The sequence below is a fragment of the Alosa alosa genome, chromosome 24 (genome assembly GCF_017589495.1).
Source record: "Alosa alosa isolate M-15738 ecotype Scorff River chromosome 24, AALO_Geno_1.1, whole genome shotgun sequence".
Classification (NCBI taxonomy): Eukaryota; Metazoa; Chordata; class Actinopteri; order Clupeiformes; family Clupeidae; genus Alosa; species Alosa alosa.
In genome coordinates this window covers 896472-913947 of record NC_063212.1, presented here as the reverse complement: position 1 = coordinate 913947, position 17476 = coordinate 896472, and the positions used below count along the sequence as shown (strand labels likewise).

Genomic DNA, 17476 nt, shown 5'->3' with positions numbered 1-17476 from the left:
ATTTAAAACGGCTGGTGAGTGCTAGGATCAGTAAGACTTGTTGTAAGTGTTGCTATGAGTAGATGTTCTCTAAAGAGCTGGGTCTTCAGGAGTTTTTGAAAGTGGAAAAGGATGTCCCTGCCCTTGTAGGAACTGGCAGTGTGTTCCACCAACGAGGAACAACAGATGAGAAAAGTTTGGATTGGCTTGAGCGTACCCGGTGGTAGAGCTAGGCGTCGTTTAGATCAGAGGAGCAGCGGTCTGGAGGTAGTGTAAGTCTGTATGAGGCATTCAAGTAGGTGGGAGCAGAACCGGAGACTACTTTGTAGGCAAGCGTTAGAGACTTGAATTTGATCACGGGCCGCCATAGGTAGCCAGTGTAGCTGGATGAGCAGCGGGGTAACATGTGCCCTTTTGGGTTGGTTGTAGACCAGGCGCCCCGCAGCGTTCTGGATCATCTGAAGTGGTTTCACTGCGCAGGCTGGGAGACCTGTCAGGAGGGCATTGCAGTAATTAAATTCGCGAGATGACTATTGCCTGAACCAGAAGTTGGGTAGCATCTTGAGTCAAGTAAGTCCTGATTTTCCGTATGTTGTAGAGTGCTAAACGGCATGACCGGGCGACTGAGGCAACATGATCTGAGAAGTTTAGTTGGTTGTCGAGAACAACTCCTAGATTTCTTGCAGTCCTGGTCGGTGAAACAGACAGGAGTCAAATTTGATGTTGATGTCGTGGTGTATGGTAGGTTTAGCTGGGATGACCAGCAGTTCAGTCTTTGAGAGGTTCAGCTGGAGGTGGTGTGCCTTCATCCATGTAGCTATGTCTGAAAGGCAATCTGAGATCCGTGCTGAAACCAGGGGTGCGTCAGGTGGAAAGGACAGATAGAGCTGTGTGTCGTCTGCATAGCAGTGGTATGAGAAGCCGCTTGCGAACGGATAATCTGTCCCAAGGAGGTGGTGTAGATAGCAAAGAGGAGGGGGCCCAGCACTGAGCCCTGGGGACCCCTGTGGTGAGATGGTGAGGTGCGGATAGCTGACCAAGCCATGATACGTTAAACGGCGTCCTGTGAGGTAGGATTCAAACCAGGAGAGAGCAGAACCGAGATTCCCATGTCAGCGAGTATAGAGAGAAGGATCGGTGATTAATTAACCGTGTCAAAAGGCAACCGATAAGTCAAGCAGAATGAGTACTGATGACCCGGCGGTCGCCCTGGCTTCTTTAAGGCTTCTGTTACAGACAGCAGAGCCGTTTCGGTGAGAGTGGCCGCTTTTGAACCCAGACTGATTTGGATCAGAAGGTTGTTCTGTGAAAGGAAGTCAGAGACCTGTTTGGAGACTGCTCGTTCAATGCCTTTGGATAGGAAAGGCAGTAGTGAGACAGGGCGGTAGTTCTCGACTTGAGCAGGGTTGAGAGAAGCTTTACATGGAATAGACTACCAAGCTTTCCCCTTTTATAACATGAGACAAAAATGAAAATGGCGATCGGTGGTCCACCTGAGATGGTATCATAAGTATAAGCTGGCTACAATTTAAAATAAAATGCAGAATGGCTTGACAAAGGCTTGGTCCTGAAATTCCTTGCCGTAATTGCTAAACCAACAGAGTGTCTGTGTGCACCTGTGTTTTGGATATTTCACAGCTAATCAGATGACTTAGATAAATACATATTTTGTTATTTTATTTTTATCATTAGACATTCTCATGAAGTTTCTGTACTCATCACTTCCTGACTTGCTGTATAAAGAGCCTGCTCAATATCTACCTCTCATTAGTGTCTTCTGTTTGGCACTGCTCAACTGTTTGCACTAATGACATCTCCATGGCAACTGCTGCTGCTGACCGGCAGGCGTGTTTGCTGTGGACGAGGGGCACCGTTGAGGTTGAGCTGGCGGGCGCCCGAGCTCTTGCGGTGGGTGGAGAGGGCTCTGGGGTCTCCGGTGCCGTGCTCCCCATGGCATGACTCAAAGCGCGTGAGTGCCAGCGTGTAGACGCTGCTCTGCCGGAGCGTGTGGCGTCGCGTGGTCAACAGCTCCTGCTCCTCCAGCTCCGAGAGGGACACGCAGGGACACCAGCGGAAGGCACGCTTGAAACCAGTCCGGAATCTACACCGCACGCACACACACACACACACACACACACACACACACACACACACACACACACACACACACACACAAACTGTAAATGGGTGGTCATGTGAATGTGTATGTGTTTGTGTGTATGAGTTCATATTGTGCAATCTGTAAACTACATGTGTGCAGTTTCCATGAGCAATGAATGTGTTTTTCTCTGTATTTGTCTGTGTACATATGACTATGTGAGGGGCTCTGTGGATGAGCTTGTGTGTGTGTGAGAGAGAGCTTGTATGTCTTTGTGCGTGTGTGTGCATGTGTGTGTGTATATGTGTGTGTGTGTACCTGTTGTTGAGGCAGCAGTAGATGATGGGGTTGTACATGGTGGAGCTCATGGCCAGCCAGATGACGGCCAAGTAGATCTGCTGGATGGGCCGCCAGCGCATCAGCCTCCGGTTCAGCCCCACCAGCAGGAAGTACAGGTGATAGGGCAGCCAGCACAGGGCAAAGGTCACCACTACCACCACCATCATCTTCACTATCTGCACATGTGCACACACATACACACGCAGGCACACACACACACACACACACACACACACACACACACACACACACACACACACACACACACACACACACACACACACACACACACACAGGATCAGTTGAACCAACTCTAAACTCTAAACCAACACAACACCCAGCGTTCAAATATTTCTAGTGTGCTCTTGTACAATACATAATTAATTCTTTCACACACACACACGCTTGCTCAGTCCTCCACACACACACTCAGTCCCACAAACTCACACATTTATTTACGCAAACACAGACACAGGCAGGTACATAGACAGACACAGAAAGAACACTCTCTCATACACGGACACACACACACAGAAACACAAACACTCTCTCACACACAGACACACACACACACAGACACACAAACACTCTCACACACAGACACACACACACACTCACACACACAGACACACACACAGACACACAACACAAATACTCTCTCACACACAGACACACAAACACACACACACACATACCTTTCTCTTGGCGAGGAGCTGCTGGTGATAGTTTTCGGAGGAGTCTCCAGGGACCTCTGCCCCCCAGAGGATCAGAGCCACCTTACTGTACGCCACTCCCATGATGCTCAGGGGCAGCAAATACACCAGCACACCCAACACGATGTGGTACCTAAGAGAGAGAGAGAGAGAGAGAGACACACAGAGAGAGATACTGAGAGAGTAAATACATGTATGACTACACATGGGTATATTGTGTGCATGGGGTGTCTTCATGAATGCAAGTCTTCTTGAGTACAGGCCTTTCATGAATGTATTCTTTTTTATCTTATTTCATATTATTATTATGCTGACATGTACATTTATGTGTGCCTGTTTGTGTGTGCTGTGCATTAATTTAAAAACAATTTAAATCCACTTGGTTATACAGTTCTCTGGTTAACTACTTTCGCACACATACTGTAAAAGCAAAACATGTTTTCACATTTCTACAGTGTTCATTAAACGGCCTTCATAGTTGAGTGTTCTACATTTTTACCTTGCATGTGTGTGTGTGTGTGTGTGGTGTGTTTCATGTATGTGTACAGTACATGCATGTGTGTGTGTGTATGTGTGTGTCTCACATGACGGCGTCCTGCGGGCCGCGGGGCCAGACGATGTGGCAGACGGTTTTGTGTGGCATGACGATGACGGTGGAGAAGACACAAAGTGGCAGGGCCAGCATCACGGCCAGGGCCCACACGCACACACACACAGCCTTGGTCACCGTCGCTGACAGTCGCGGCTTCAGGGGGTGGATAATCGCCATGTACCTTCCAACCGGAGGTGACATCACAGGTCAGTGGTGGACACACACATGCAGTACACACACAAGCACGTGCACACACACACTTGTTTTGCATGTCTGCATGTCTGCAGTATTCAAGAGTGGGAACAAAACAACAAACACAAACAACCATCCATGCACACACACACACACACACACACACACACACACACACACACATGTTTATAGGAACATATGCAAATGCTGGAGGAAGCTGCTGCTTACAGAGTGAGAGCTCTCTCCTCTCAATCTCATACATTCACAAGCAACAAACAACAACATGACTATTACATATTTTCTCAAGGGCAGACACACGCACACACACACACACACACACACACACACACACACACACACACACACATACATACCTACAGGGTGTCCCTGTGTGATAACTGTGTGTGTTAAATAACTTCTGGCACAATGACACTAGATGCTCTTCTCAGGGGCCACAGTACACAGATGCACCAAGACCACACACACACACACACACACACACACACACACACACACACAGACAAATAAACACACATACACTCTCTGGTTCTCTATGAAAACATACACACTCACAAATGCACAATGTAGGCAGTGCTTGCCTTTGGCTCATACACATTCACAGAGTTTCTGGCTCATCATCTACATCAGCCTCTAACCTCAACTTCAACATCTAACCTCTATGAGGGTGCAGTTAGACCTCTTCATTACAAAGCTTCTCAAATACTTTCATTCCTAGTCAGTGACCCCAGTGTCCTATCTTACTGTACTTTATACGTTATTGTCCCCAAGGGGAAATTTGTCTTGGGCTTCACGATCACTGCATCACACATACACAGCTTATACATAGGCAATTAAAAAACAACAGTTACACATACAGCTCCACACCACCACAGTTACAAAAAAAAAAAAAAGTCAGAGCTGCACACTGGATAACATATAGGTAGCCAGCTACCTATCATTGAGCATCTTTATGGCAGTTGGGATAAAGGAGTTTTTGTATTTATTTAATCTGCAGTTTAGTACTCTAAAGCGTCTACCTGAGGGTAGGAGGGCAAACTCCTCGTACAGGATGTGTGTGGGGTCTTCTACAATTTTCAGTGCCTCCCTGAGGACTGACTTTTCATAGAGTGCCTGCATGTAGCCCTGGTCTGGATGACCTACAATCTTCAGGGCAGTTTTGACCAGACGCCCCAACTTGGACTAACTGAACTGTCAGATTGCCATACCAGGTCTGCATGCCATACTGTATCACGCTCTCTAAGATCATCTGGAAAAATAAAAACAAGAGCCCGCTACTGACACCATACAGCCTCAATCTTCTCAGAAAATACATCCTCTGCTGGAGCTTAGAACAGAGACTTTCTATATGGACATGCCATGTGAGTGAGCAGTCCATAAAAACACCAAGGTATTTATATGAAGAGACCTGACGTATGGGAGTGTTATGGATGCACACTGGACTTGATTCAGAAACTGCTCTGGGGTCAAAGGTCATTTCCTCAGTCTTCTTTACATTCACAGCTAGATGGTGAGCATCACACCAATCTACAAACTGCTTGATTTCTGAATGGTAAGATGCTGTGTCTTGATCCCTATGTAATAGGTTCAAGATGGCAGTGTCATCTGAAAATGTAACAATGTAGTTGTGTGGGTGTTTACTCACACAATAATTTGTGTAGATGGTAAAGAGGACTGGGGAACACACACCCTGGGGGGCCCCTGTGCTTATAGGCTTTAGTTTTGAGACTTCTTTATTGACTCTTACATACTGCACCCTATTTGTTAAGAATGAGTAGTACCATTTAATAATGAAGGGGCTGACACCCATTTCCTTCAGAGTTTCTAGCAGTAAAAAGGGCTGTATTGTATTAAACGCTGAACTAAAATCGATAAAAAGAAGACGTGCATAGGCCTTTGTGTCCTCAAGATGTTTAAGGACCAGGTGGGTGATGCTGCTTATAGCATCACCTGAGCTTCTCTGTGGCATTTGTAGGCAAACTGCCAGGGGTCGAGTTTTTGGCCTACCTGAGTTTTTAAAAGACAAACCATATATTTCTCAAAACATTTCATGACTATTGAAGTCAAAGCTATCGGTCTAAAATCATTATTTTCTGCAGGACAGGGCTTCTTAGGGACTGGGGTGATGGCTGTTTTTTTCCAGAGGGCTGGAACAGTATGGGAGTCTAATGACCACTGGAAAATAGGACACCAGGCTATCTATCTACTGTATCTACCTATCTATCTATCTATCTATCTATCTATCTATCTATAGTATCTATCTATCTATCTATCTTTCTATCTATCTTTCTATCTATCTATTGTATTTTTTTTTTTGGACAACCTTGGCAACTGCATCTTGCTTTGGCTGAGGAATGTGTCCTTTAGACAAGTGTCCTTGAAACATGCACGTAAAACGGATATACATACTACAGTATATAGGAGTACTATAGTATTATTTCCATTATGCTATCCTTGAGCACAACAAAATGTGTAATTCAGACCTAGCATCTCAGTCCTGGCTCAAAAGCTGACACCTCTTCTCGCAAGTGGACTACATCTAAGAATCTAAGAATCCTTTGCAGTTATTGTGCTCTGGTTTTCTGTCATATAGAAGTCAGATGGAATAACAGAATTTCCACAACAGCATATTCAAAACAGTTCAGACTCACTCTGGATTTTATTTTATTTCCATCTTGCTTGCTTTCTTGTTTCTTACATAAATAGGATATTTCAGTCTTTTACTTTTTTTATATAAATTTACAAAACACTCCATACACCTGCTTTATGGTGGAGGAGAGTATTGTGTGTAGATTGATGAGAAAAAAAATGAATTGAACATAACAAAATGTGTAATACTTCAAAGGGTCGAAAATATTTCTGGTTGTAAGTGACCTGACAGACAAGAACGTCAGAATGTATAGAAAGACAGTGGTGCACAGCTCTGAACAAGGTTTTTTTTTTTACTATATATTGCTAATTTTTCATTTTACACAATGCTGTAAAAGCCTTTGTTTTCTTTATACTTTCACAATATCTGTCAACAAAAAAACTTAGTAGCATATCTACTGTCTTGCAATCAACCCCCTCCACACACAAACACAATACTGTATAACTTCGTAGTTTTGAAATAGAAAATAGTGCTGCCTTGCACATTGTTCATTAGAGATTTACAGAGTAAACTGTCATATTGACAACAAGATAAAACAGTTTGACTATCTTGACATAAACAATTCATTACTTGTCATTTTGATTGCACTGACCATTTCAATGGCATAAATATTAGCTTTTGAGGCAAGTGTTTGAAAATGCACTAAAAGTTTGGACGTTGTGTAAAATGCAAATAAAAACAAACAAGTCTCGTAAACCCATATTTAGCAGCAAAAAGGACACCGACAACATATCTAATGTTGAAAATGAAAATTTGGACTATTTCATGGAAAATATGTTAATTTGGAATTTGAAGCCAGCAACATGTTTGGGATGGAAGCATGTTTACCACTGTACTGCTTCACCTCTTCATCTAACAAAATGCTGTACATGTTTAGGAACTGAGGAGACTATTTGCTACAGTTTTGATAATTAAATATTGCCCCATTACTCCCCAATACACGATTTCAGTTGCTCAACAGTATGGGATATTCTTAGTCATGTTTTTCATTCCATTATGCACCTAATTTGACCTATCTGGACTGCAGACAGGCCATTTAGCACATGGACTCTTCCTCTATGGATAAATACTATTGAAATATGTGCAGAATTAATTTTGCCATTGTTTTCCTGAAATATTCAAGGTCTTCCTTGGAATAGACATTGCCTGGATGCCAGTATATGTTGCTCAAAACCTGTATACATCTTTCAGAATTGATTGTGCTTTATGATGATGAATGTACAAGATGCCCATGCTGTAGGCACTAATGCTCCTCCACACCATCATAGATGTTGGGTTTGGAACTGAGCACTAAAACAAGTTGGATAGGTTGGATACTTGGATAGGCCCTTTCCTCTTTAGCCCAGATTAGTCCATGATTTCCAAAAATAATGGCACATTTTGATGGGTCTACCCACAGGACCTTTTTCCATGTTACCATCAGTCCATTTTAAACAAGCTCAGGCCCAGATAAGACGGTGGTATTTTCTGTATCGTGTCCCAATACAATTTTGGCTGTTACAATTTTGGCTGCAGTTTTTGAATTGAGTATCAAACTGTGCACATAGACAATGGTTATCAGAGGTTGTCCTGAGCCCATAGAATGACAGGTGTGGAAACAGGTCTGGTGTTGATGCAGTGCCATCTGAAGTCCAAAAGACCACGACCATCCAAAGTGTTTTTCAGCTTCTTCCCTTGTTTGCAAAGATTTCTCTGGATTCTATGAATGTTTTAATACTATTATGGCCTGTAGATGATGAACCCCCCAAACACTTCACAAAAAAAGAAGCATTAAAATGACATTGTTTAATCATACACAGATACACAGAGTGATGAAAACCCATACATCTTTACTTCTAGGAGACCCTGCCTCTCTCGGATGCTCTTTTTCATACCCAATCATGTTGCCAGTTACCCTAATTAGTTAAGAGGCATTTCTCCTTTTGTTTTCTTTATCATTACACACCTTTTCCAAGTTCTTTTACCAGAAATGAGGCTGAAACTCCTAATTTTGAGAACTATTTTTTGCATTTTGTTGTCCAGTGTGTAATGATTGATTGATATCACACAGTGATTTGACTACAAGATGTGTTGTTTGAAGGCAAAATTTGCTTTGGTGCATGTTTTAAATGTTTTGAGACAGTGTTAGAGGCTTTTGCAAGCAAAATGTGGCATTTTGACCAGAGTGCTTCAGGATCTAAGGCACATTTGAGAAAGTACTGTTTCACCTTTTTGGTTCAGGTGTTTACTGTATCTAGTTCAATAAAAAGTGACAAGTTGTAATTCAATGAAATTTGTCTCATTTAGGTGCTTACAGGTATCAAGTCAATGGCAGTTACATCTTGGGAAGAATGAATATGATTCATTGTTATTCATTTTGTCTTTTCACAGTTTTTCTGATTCCAGAAAAATGAGAAAGAAATTATACAGACATAGCAAAAAAATTAGGCTTTTGTTGTCCATTGTGTAGTGATTGATTGAAAGCACACAGCGATTTGACTACAAGTTGTGTTGTCACCTGTGTGTTAATTGTTTTGACAATGTGATGTCAGAGTTGACTAAAGCATTTAAAAAGTAAAACTGTAATTGTTTTGAAAAGGTGATGTCAGAGTTGACTCAAGCATTAAAGCAATCGAGAAAAACTGTAAATGTTTTGAAAGCGTAAGTGCCTTTTGCAAACAAAATGTGTTAGAGTTGACAGTGGCATTAAAGCAATTGAGGAAAATCCGCAGTGAGCCACCAATGCACTGATATCAGCGACTTGTACCTTGCTGACATTGCGTGCTGCCAGAGATCAACAGCAAAGTTCGACTCCGTGTTTGGTATTGTTCTTAATGCCCTGACACTTTCTGCCCTCTGTACAACACATCTGCACCCCCCACATTTGCTATCCATCAGACGGACACACACACTCATGGACACAGACAACACACACACACACACACACACACACACACACACACACACACACACACAATCTTTTCTTTAACATGCAGGCTGTTTCCTCTCCCTCTAGCTCTGTTAAGGCTGTTTATCGTCACTCATCTCAGTGGGCGCTGGAGAAGAACCAGATGCCAGTCCAGTGTTTACAGGATGGCACAAGGGAATGCGCAGACCAGTAGTCTGAGTATGTGTCTTTATTTGCGTGAGTGAGAGACTGAGAGAGTGTGTCTGTATGTGTGGGTGAACTTAGTGTAGAGACTGAGAGCATACAGTATAAATAAAGTGTTCTGCTCATATATTAATCCTGAATAGGAATATACAAGTAGAGTGATTCATAATATACTGTATGGCAGTGAAATATCAGATGATCTGTGACTGCTGTCATCATAAGGCGCAAAAGTCTAATACAAATATCTGTACAAAACATCTGGGTGCGAATCCTTACCTGTCCACCGCGATCGCGGCCATAGAGTAGATACTGGCGAACACCGCAGCCACCGGGAAAAAGTTGTGGAACTTACAATACCCTTCGCCAAAGTACCAGTCCCCGTGTAGTGCACTCACGAAATTGATAAGCGTGTTGAAAGATGCCACGCTCGCGTCGGAGAGGGCGAGGTTGAAAAGGAGATAGTTGGTGACCGTGCGCATCCTTTTGTGTGCTAGGATGATCCACATGACGATAAGGTTGCCCATAACGGCGACCACGACGACGAGAGTATACACCAAAGACCACAGCACCACGCGCCATGTCGGCTGTACAAACTGGTTGGTGAAGTTGCCGGTACTATTTAAAGATAAGTTTGCACGTGAATGGATCATTTTCTTACGATGTTCTCCTGATATGTATTTCCCTACTCTTCCCAAACCGACAGAATGTGGATCACCACAGCACGCAAAGGAACATACGACACTGGCGTCAGGGTGGAGAGACAATCATTCTTAACTAAAACCATTGCGAGACATTGAAGATGCGTATGGGTTGGAGTGGGCTTACTGACAACACATCCACACACGCACACGCGCGCGTGCGCGCACACATACACACACACGCATCACCTGTCGCATGGTGTAACAGCGCCTTGACAGTTTGAAGTGTTGGAGTGGATAGGCTGCCACATTCAGTGAATTTAAAACTGAGAAATTGTGCTTGTATCTCTCTCTCTCCCTCACAAACACACACACACACACACACACACACAAACACAGAGAGAGCTTTTAAGGAAAAGCTTGTTTGATGTGAAGGCAAGTCTCCACACAAACATCCATCTCCCTTCATTCATCTCTGAACTCATGGGCATTTGAGTGGCTCTGCAGCACTAGCACTAACATGAAAGAAAAGGGGAGGTGTATTTTCTGTACCATGATACAAAGTGTTTGTATATCATATGTATATGTATGTGGTTTGCATGCAATTTGGTCATACATCAAAATGTTTCATTTATGTTAATACATTAGTGTGTTGGCTCTTTCAGAAAATTGGAGACACATTGCCACTGTGTGGTTCTATGTTGTACTGCATTGTATGTTGAATTTCCCCTGGGGATCAATAAAGTATCTATCTATCTATCCATCTATGTAGTATGCAATACAACATAGAAGTTGTTTGTTTGTTTGTGTGTGTGTGTGTGTGTGTGTGTTGTTAAAAGGTAGTGTGTCTTAGGAAGACACAAAGAGGGAGCAAGGAGGCCAAAATGGTGTGTCTTGCAATTTATTATACCACCAAAATATATTATATTATCAAACACCTCACTAGGATACTTAAAGGAACACGGCAACCTTTTTAGAAAATTAGCCTTTACTAGCCAGCTGCTTTGCTTGGGCCCCTAATGGTAAGGACAAAACAGTAGCCTATGGCACTGCCTAATATGAATGATGTCCTGTCCACACATAAAACTATAACCATAACGACATTAAGAACAATAGGGGATCACTTTTAGTGTGATTTTGAGAACAATAAAAAAAAACTGACAATCAGAATCCATCAAATTTTAGACATCATTCATCAACACGAGGAGAGACTTTCCTTATCGATGGTCAGTGTGGACGCTCATACTATTGTTATAGGCTAGTTAGTTATCTTTAGTGATCAGGACAGACCAGACTTCTAATTAAGTCCTGGTTTTATTTGTTCAAGCCTGGAACCACGCCAGGTCAGTAAAAGGGGCCTGCATCTAATTGGAACTCAACTTTTAATCAATGTTCTACAGTAGATTACATACTGCATCATTCACTCTCAACACTCTAAAACAGTTAATTGATTGGCCGTGGACAAACGTACCAAAACCATATGGCTGCAGGATATGTACATTTGCATCCCGCGGCAGGAGTGTGCTTCCCTAGAGTCCACATGGAGGAGCTACCATGGTGATAAGAAGTGAACTTGTGATATTTTAGGTATGGATAGGATGAGGTCACATTAACCTGTTAGATTAGGGAATGAGTTACGGTGTGCATTATGTGTGCAAGTCAATTAGCAAGTTGCCCAGTAGAGGGCACCCCAACACTATTGTTAGTGATAGAAATGATCCAGCTAGCAAAAGTTAGTTCTAAAGAAACATTATAGTATACAAAATAGATTTGATCTTTATCTACACATCATTGTCCAGTCTGTCTGCTTTGTGATTATCATCAAAACGTTTTATAAAAAAAAAAACGTTTTACATTAATGCAACATCAATGATCGCAAGTCAAACATTAATGCAACATCAATGATCGCAAGTCAAACATTTGACGTGGTTTCTACGGCACCCATCTGTCCATGGCAACTAAGCCCGCAGCATTACGAATGGAAAAGGACAATATACAACAGCATAAGAACAGGAGTAATACAGTACGAGCATGAATTAGTCAGAACTGCCAACGATCTAACTGTTCGGACCACTCGGACGGACCCCTGAGCTGAGGCGTTACAGTGTGTGAGACTCTCCACCAAATAACACTGAGGTGGACACAGGTCATTTTGGGGATAGAAATCTTTTATTTATAATTGTTGATACACCAGAGAGCAGGTGAGAGAGCAGAGCCACAGAAAGCAGTAGAAAAATACTCTTAAAAAATCACAACGCAAAAAACTTTACACGGAATGTTCTAGCACACTGAGAGAAAGGACACGCAAAACACACACAAACAGTTTTAGAAAACCAAAAACACATCCACATAGGCCTACACAACACAAACACACACACATACATACAATGGGAATAACTACAAACACATGCATGCACGCACACACACACACATAAGACACTCACACTCACAGAAATCAGTTGCTACAGGTCAGTGACTGTTGATGTTGAAAGGTGAAGAGTCAGGAAGTGTTTTCACAGCTGTAGTGTGTGTGTGGTCTCAGAAAGTACATTAGTCAGGAGAAAACACACACACACACACACACACACACACACACACACACACACACACTGCCAACAAAAGTGTCTTTGCAGCATCATTGCATAACAGTCACAGACATGGCCACACACACACACAAAACATCCATGTACAAGATAATGACACACTGAAACAGACAGTGTGTGTCCAAGTTTGTGTGTATGTTTGTGTGTATCATTATGCATTTACGCATTGCAACTTCATATACATAAGAAAACATAACACACTAAAAGAAAACATTAAACGTAGGTCCCCATGTCGGACGAGAGAAAGGGAGATCAAGAGTGAGAATAAGAGAGAGAGAGAGAGAAAGAGAGAGGGAGAGAAAGAGAGAGACGTATGCTTGCCAACTGCAGTTCTATTGAATTTGGTCGTAATCAGCTCTTCAAATCTGCCTTAAACCTTCCTCTGCACACACACGAGCATGCGCACACACACATTTGGTGCAAAAAGTGTTGTCATTGGAAAGCTTGATGAGAAGAAAAAGAAGCTAAGACTTGCACTTGTCTGCCAAAGTCAGATACACGTGGACAAACAAACAGGCACTAGGGAAGCACTTTCACTGAAAGCTTATGTACCCTCTCTCATTCATACCCCCCCCCCCTCTCTCTCTTCAGACTTCCACTGCAGTGTTTAAGCTGGAACAAGCACAGGTAGTTCTGCCACTGGATCCAACAAGTGAGTGAGTGTGTGGACATACAGAAACATGTGAGTCAAAGTATGAGAGATCTCTGTATGTATGTTTACATGTATGTACTGTATACATTGTGTGTGTGTGTGTGTGTGTGTGTGTGTGTGTGTGTGTGTGTGTGTGTGTGTGTGTGTGTGTGTGTGTGTGTGTGTGTGTGTGTGTGTGTGACTTTAGAAAGATCATGTTTTTATGTGTGTGTGTTGCACTGTAGTGTGTGTGTGTGTGTGTGTGTGTGTGTGTGTGTGTGTGTGTGTGTGTGTGTGTGTGTGTGTGTGTCATTAGTCCAGATTGTAGGTGCGCAGGTAGATCTGGCGCTGGATCCAGCTGGTGAAGTGGGTGACGTTGGCATAGACGCCAGGCCCCAGCACCTTGGAGAAGCACACCGAGCCCCAGGAGGTCAGGCCATACAGACGCCAGCGGCCATCCCCCTCACGGCACACCAGAGGGCCCCCACTGTCACCCTACACACACACACACACACACACACACACACACACACACACACACACAGAGAGAGAAAAGAGAGAAGGTATAGAGACACATTGCTTGTTGTGTTCTGTAACAAACACAGAAAAAGGTCATTAACCTCCTGAGACCCTGCGTCCTCGTATGAGGACATAACATTTAGGCTTTGCAGGACTTTCTACTTCAATATTTTGAATACATTTCTGTTGCCCTCATATCATGACAATTATTTGTACCAGTTAGTGGTAATAAAAGTACATTACACTATATTGGGAAAAAACAAGATGGCGTCGATATCAACCTAAATGTTTTATCAGCGGGCACCTGACTGTCGTCATGGTAAAGTGCCATTGTAATTTATGGGGTTGAAACTTGTTTATTCATGCTTATTAACAGTTCTAGTATGATATGGCATACATTTTTACATTTATTTTTTATTGTAACACATCAGGAAGCTTTTATCTTTTATGTCCTCATTTGAGGACATCGGGACTTAAAATGTGTGCTTCCAGATTGCTTCCACATAATAGACCTATGGTGCTAGTTCTAAAAGTTTAGCAGTTTTCAATACACACATGCACACACTCACACACTTTGCATTGTTTGTTTTTTTGCATTTTGCACTGTTGTTTCCACACAGTTTTGTCAACTAAACTTAAAATATGTTTTTTTAATTATATGTTCCAATGAATATGCGCTCATTTTACTAAATCATGCGCTTATTTTACTGAGTTGTGCACTCATTCTAGTACATAGTGTGCTCATTTTACTAAATTGTCCACTCTTTTTAGTAAATAGCCCACTGCGAGCTCATTTAACAAAAAATAGCTAATTTTTAGCAAAACTGCTAAATCATGCCCTCATTGTACTAGATTGTGCACTGAATTTAGCAAATTATGTGCTCAGTTTTGTAAATAGCGTGCTCATTTTATTAAATTGCTCATTTAGCTAAATTACACACATTTTTAGTAAAATGAGTGCACATTATCTTGATATACACACAAAATATCTTGCAATGACACCTCCAGGGTGCAATACTATCACACACACACACAGTTTGCACATCCTTGAATTTAGTGTTTAATTTCACTGTTTATGTTTTTGTTACTTTTTAAAAAAAAACAAAAAATAAAAAAATCAATTAAAATACATAGGTGCACTCTCTCACATGTACCTGTGTATACACACACGCACGTGAGCGCGCACGCGCACACACACACACACACTAACAAACACACACACTTTGTACTTTTGTTTTACTTTTAACTCTGTTTTATAAACAGAGTTACACTTTGTTACACAATGGCGATTTAGTTGTGTTTTATGGTAAAATAGACCTAATGTCCTCAAATGAGGACATCACTTTTCTCAAAAACTACTTGATGTACAGAGGTGAAATTTATTTTGTATACTCATGAAGCCCTAATAAACCAAAATAACTGAGATAAATAAAAAAAATGCATTCAAATTTATACCCCGGGTCTCAGGAGGTTAAAACATAATATGACGATGTAACAGTCTCTGCTCATTGAGCATTTCACTGGAAGTTCAGAGTGCCAAACTTGTAGCTAGTATACTTAATACATTGTGTCTGCCAACCCACCCACCTCATTTATTGAAGTCCACTGTGCCAAAATGGTCACCACATACACACACACCCACACACTCACACACACTCACCATGCAGGAGTCCACGGTGCCTGACTCGTAGCCGGCACACAGCATGCGTGAGGTGATGGTCTTCATGTCGAAGTAGGACTGACACTGGGCCAGGGAGATGAGGCGCACCTCCCCCTCCTGCAGCTTGTATGGCACTGGGGGAGGGGAGAGCACATGAGCAGCACACATTTGGTTACCATTTCAACTTGTAGATTTGGGCAGAAACAGCCACCATAGCACTTTTGACTGCCTTCTTGTTTTGCCCTTTGGTTTGCCTTGCTTGGCTTTCGGATCCAAATAAAAGCATTGAAGTGTGTGTGTGTGTGTGTGTGTGTGTGTGTGTATTTCTAACTTACTCCGGTTGCCCACGTGCCCCCAGCCGGTGATGTAGCAGTAGGTGTCGGGCAGGGGCAGCTGACCGGGGCGGGGCAGGCAGACGGGTCGCACGTGGCCCGTGATCTCCACCTCGCGGTCCAGCTCCAGCACGCTGATGTCATAGTCCACCACGGCCCGGCTGTAGCGCTGGTGCAATGTCACGCTGGCCACACCACGGGTCTGCGTGTGCACCGACGGGTGGTCCAGGTTGTTGATGCCCAGTACCACCTTCCACACGTCCGCACTCTCACGCCTGCAGGGGAGGTGGTGGGCACAGAGATGGGCATGGGGGGCATGGGCATGAGTGGATACGAAGAGAGAGGGGGAGAAAGAGGGAGAGATAGAGAGAGAGGGAGAGAGAGAGAGATAGAGGGAGAGAGAGAGATAGAGGGAGAGAAAGGGAAAGAGAGGGAGATAGAGGGAGAGAGTGGGAGAGAGAGGGAAAGAGAGGAAGATAGGGAGAGAGAGAGGGAAAGAGAGAGATAGAGGGAGAGAGAGGGAAAGAGAGATAGAGGGAGAGAGAGGGAGAGAGAGAAAGAGAGGGAGATAAAGGGAGAGAGAGGGAAAGAGAGGGAGAAAGAGAGGGAATTGTGGAATATGTTATCATGCAGAGGCCCACCAGAGAAGTTAAAGTCTCTTGAGGACGAACACAAATGCTTGTGGAATTATTTACAAAGAGGAATATGATCTGATATTATATGAAATTTAGCCGTCATAGAAATGAGTAGTAAACATGTTTGAGACTAGTCCTTTATTGTTGATTTCAGGATGCCTGACATAAGGTCTGTTTAGCTAAACCACTTAGATGAAGATCCTCAGACACACACACACTCACACCACTTTATTGAAGTCACACAGTTTTGCCTTGGATGCAAAAGCTAAATATATGAATGTTGTCTTTATCACTATAAATAATTGCAATAATTGAATCTGATTATAATATAGGATATGTTTTTAAATATATGAATACATTGTTGAATTTGTTTTTTAACAGATATGAAGAGAATAAACTCACAGGGGAACTACAAACATTCAGATTGAAGCCCACCATCAAGAAGAGAAAAATGATTTCGTAATGTCACACCATATCATTTGGTGTGACATTACGAATGTATGATAAAAAGGATTTTTGGGTTTAAATCATAAAAATATCAATGGAACAGATGGGAAATAGGGTCAGTAAAAGTCACAAGCACTTTCTTTACTTTATATCAAGGTATGTCAAAATGAATATGAAGTTTATTGAAGGATTGAGGACAGATGCCTTACATTGTGTATTGATGAAGGCAAATACTGTAAAATGTAACAAATTTGTAGGAAATGCTAGATCTTGATGCAGTAATGATAGAGGATTATGATAAATTGACTCACATTATTACTCACAAGAAAATTATACCCC

The 17476-nt window shown here is 42.5% G+C and overlaps 2 protein-coding genes across 2 annotated transcripts in view; both read right to left on the bottom strand.

Annotated features, from left to right (window-relative positions):
• Positions 1-1770: 1770 nt before the first annotated feature.
• Positions 1771-10435, bottom strand: LOC125289909 (neuromedin-K receptor). Its single transcript, XM_048237015.1, has 5 exons — positions 9949-10435; positions 3714-3902; positions 3112-3262; positions 2396-2592; positions 1771-2080 (listed from the first exon to the last, which is right to left on the bottom strand). Exons 1-5 carry the CDS (start codon positions 10320-10322, stop codon positions 1771-1773), a joined length of 1221 nt encoding a protein of 406 aa, XP_048092972.1. The 5' UTR covers positions 10323-10435.
• A 3353-nt stretch (positions 10436-13788) lies between these two features.
• The window catches only part of corin (corin, serine peptidase), a gene marked incomplete in the record, with an annotated part of 29651 nt that continues 25963 nt past the window's right edge, over positions 13789-17476 (bottom strand). Inside the window, 3 exon segments of the mRNA XM_048236028.1 lie at positions 13789-14039; positions 15724-15857; positions 16059-16330. Coding sequence (XP_048091985.1) covers positions 13857-14039; positions 15724-15857; positions 16059-16330 — 589 coding nt within the window.

What these genes read in the sequence shown, in the direction of transcription:
- LOC125289909 (XM_048237015.1), bottom strand. Translation starts at nt 10,322, where the DNA reads ATGATCCATTCACGTGCAAACTTATCTTTAAATAGTACCGGCAACTTC. An exon ending in GCCGCGATCGCGGTGGACAG is followed by an intron (nt 3,903 to 9,948) that starts GTAAGGATTCGC and finishes TCCGGTTGGAAG; the next exon opens with GTACATGGCGATTATCCACC. An exon ending in GGCCCGCAGGACGCCGTCAT is followed by an intron (nt 3,263 to 3,713) that starts GTGAGACACACA and finishes TCTCTCTCTTAG; the next exon opens with GTACCACATCGTGTTGGGTG.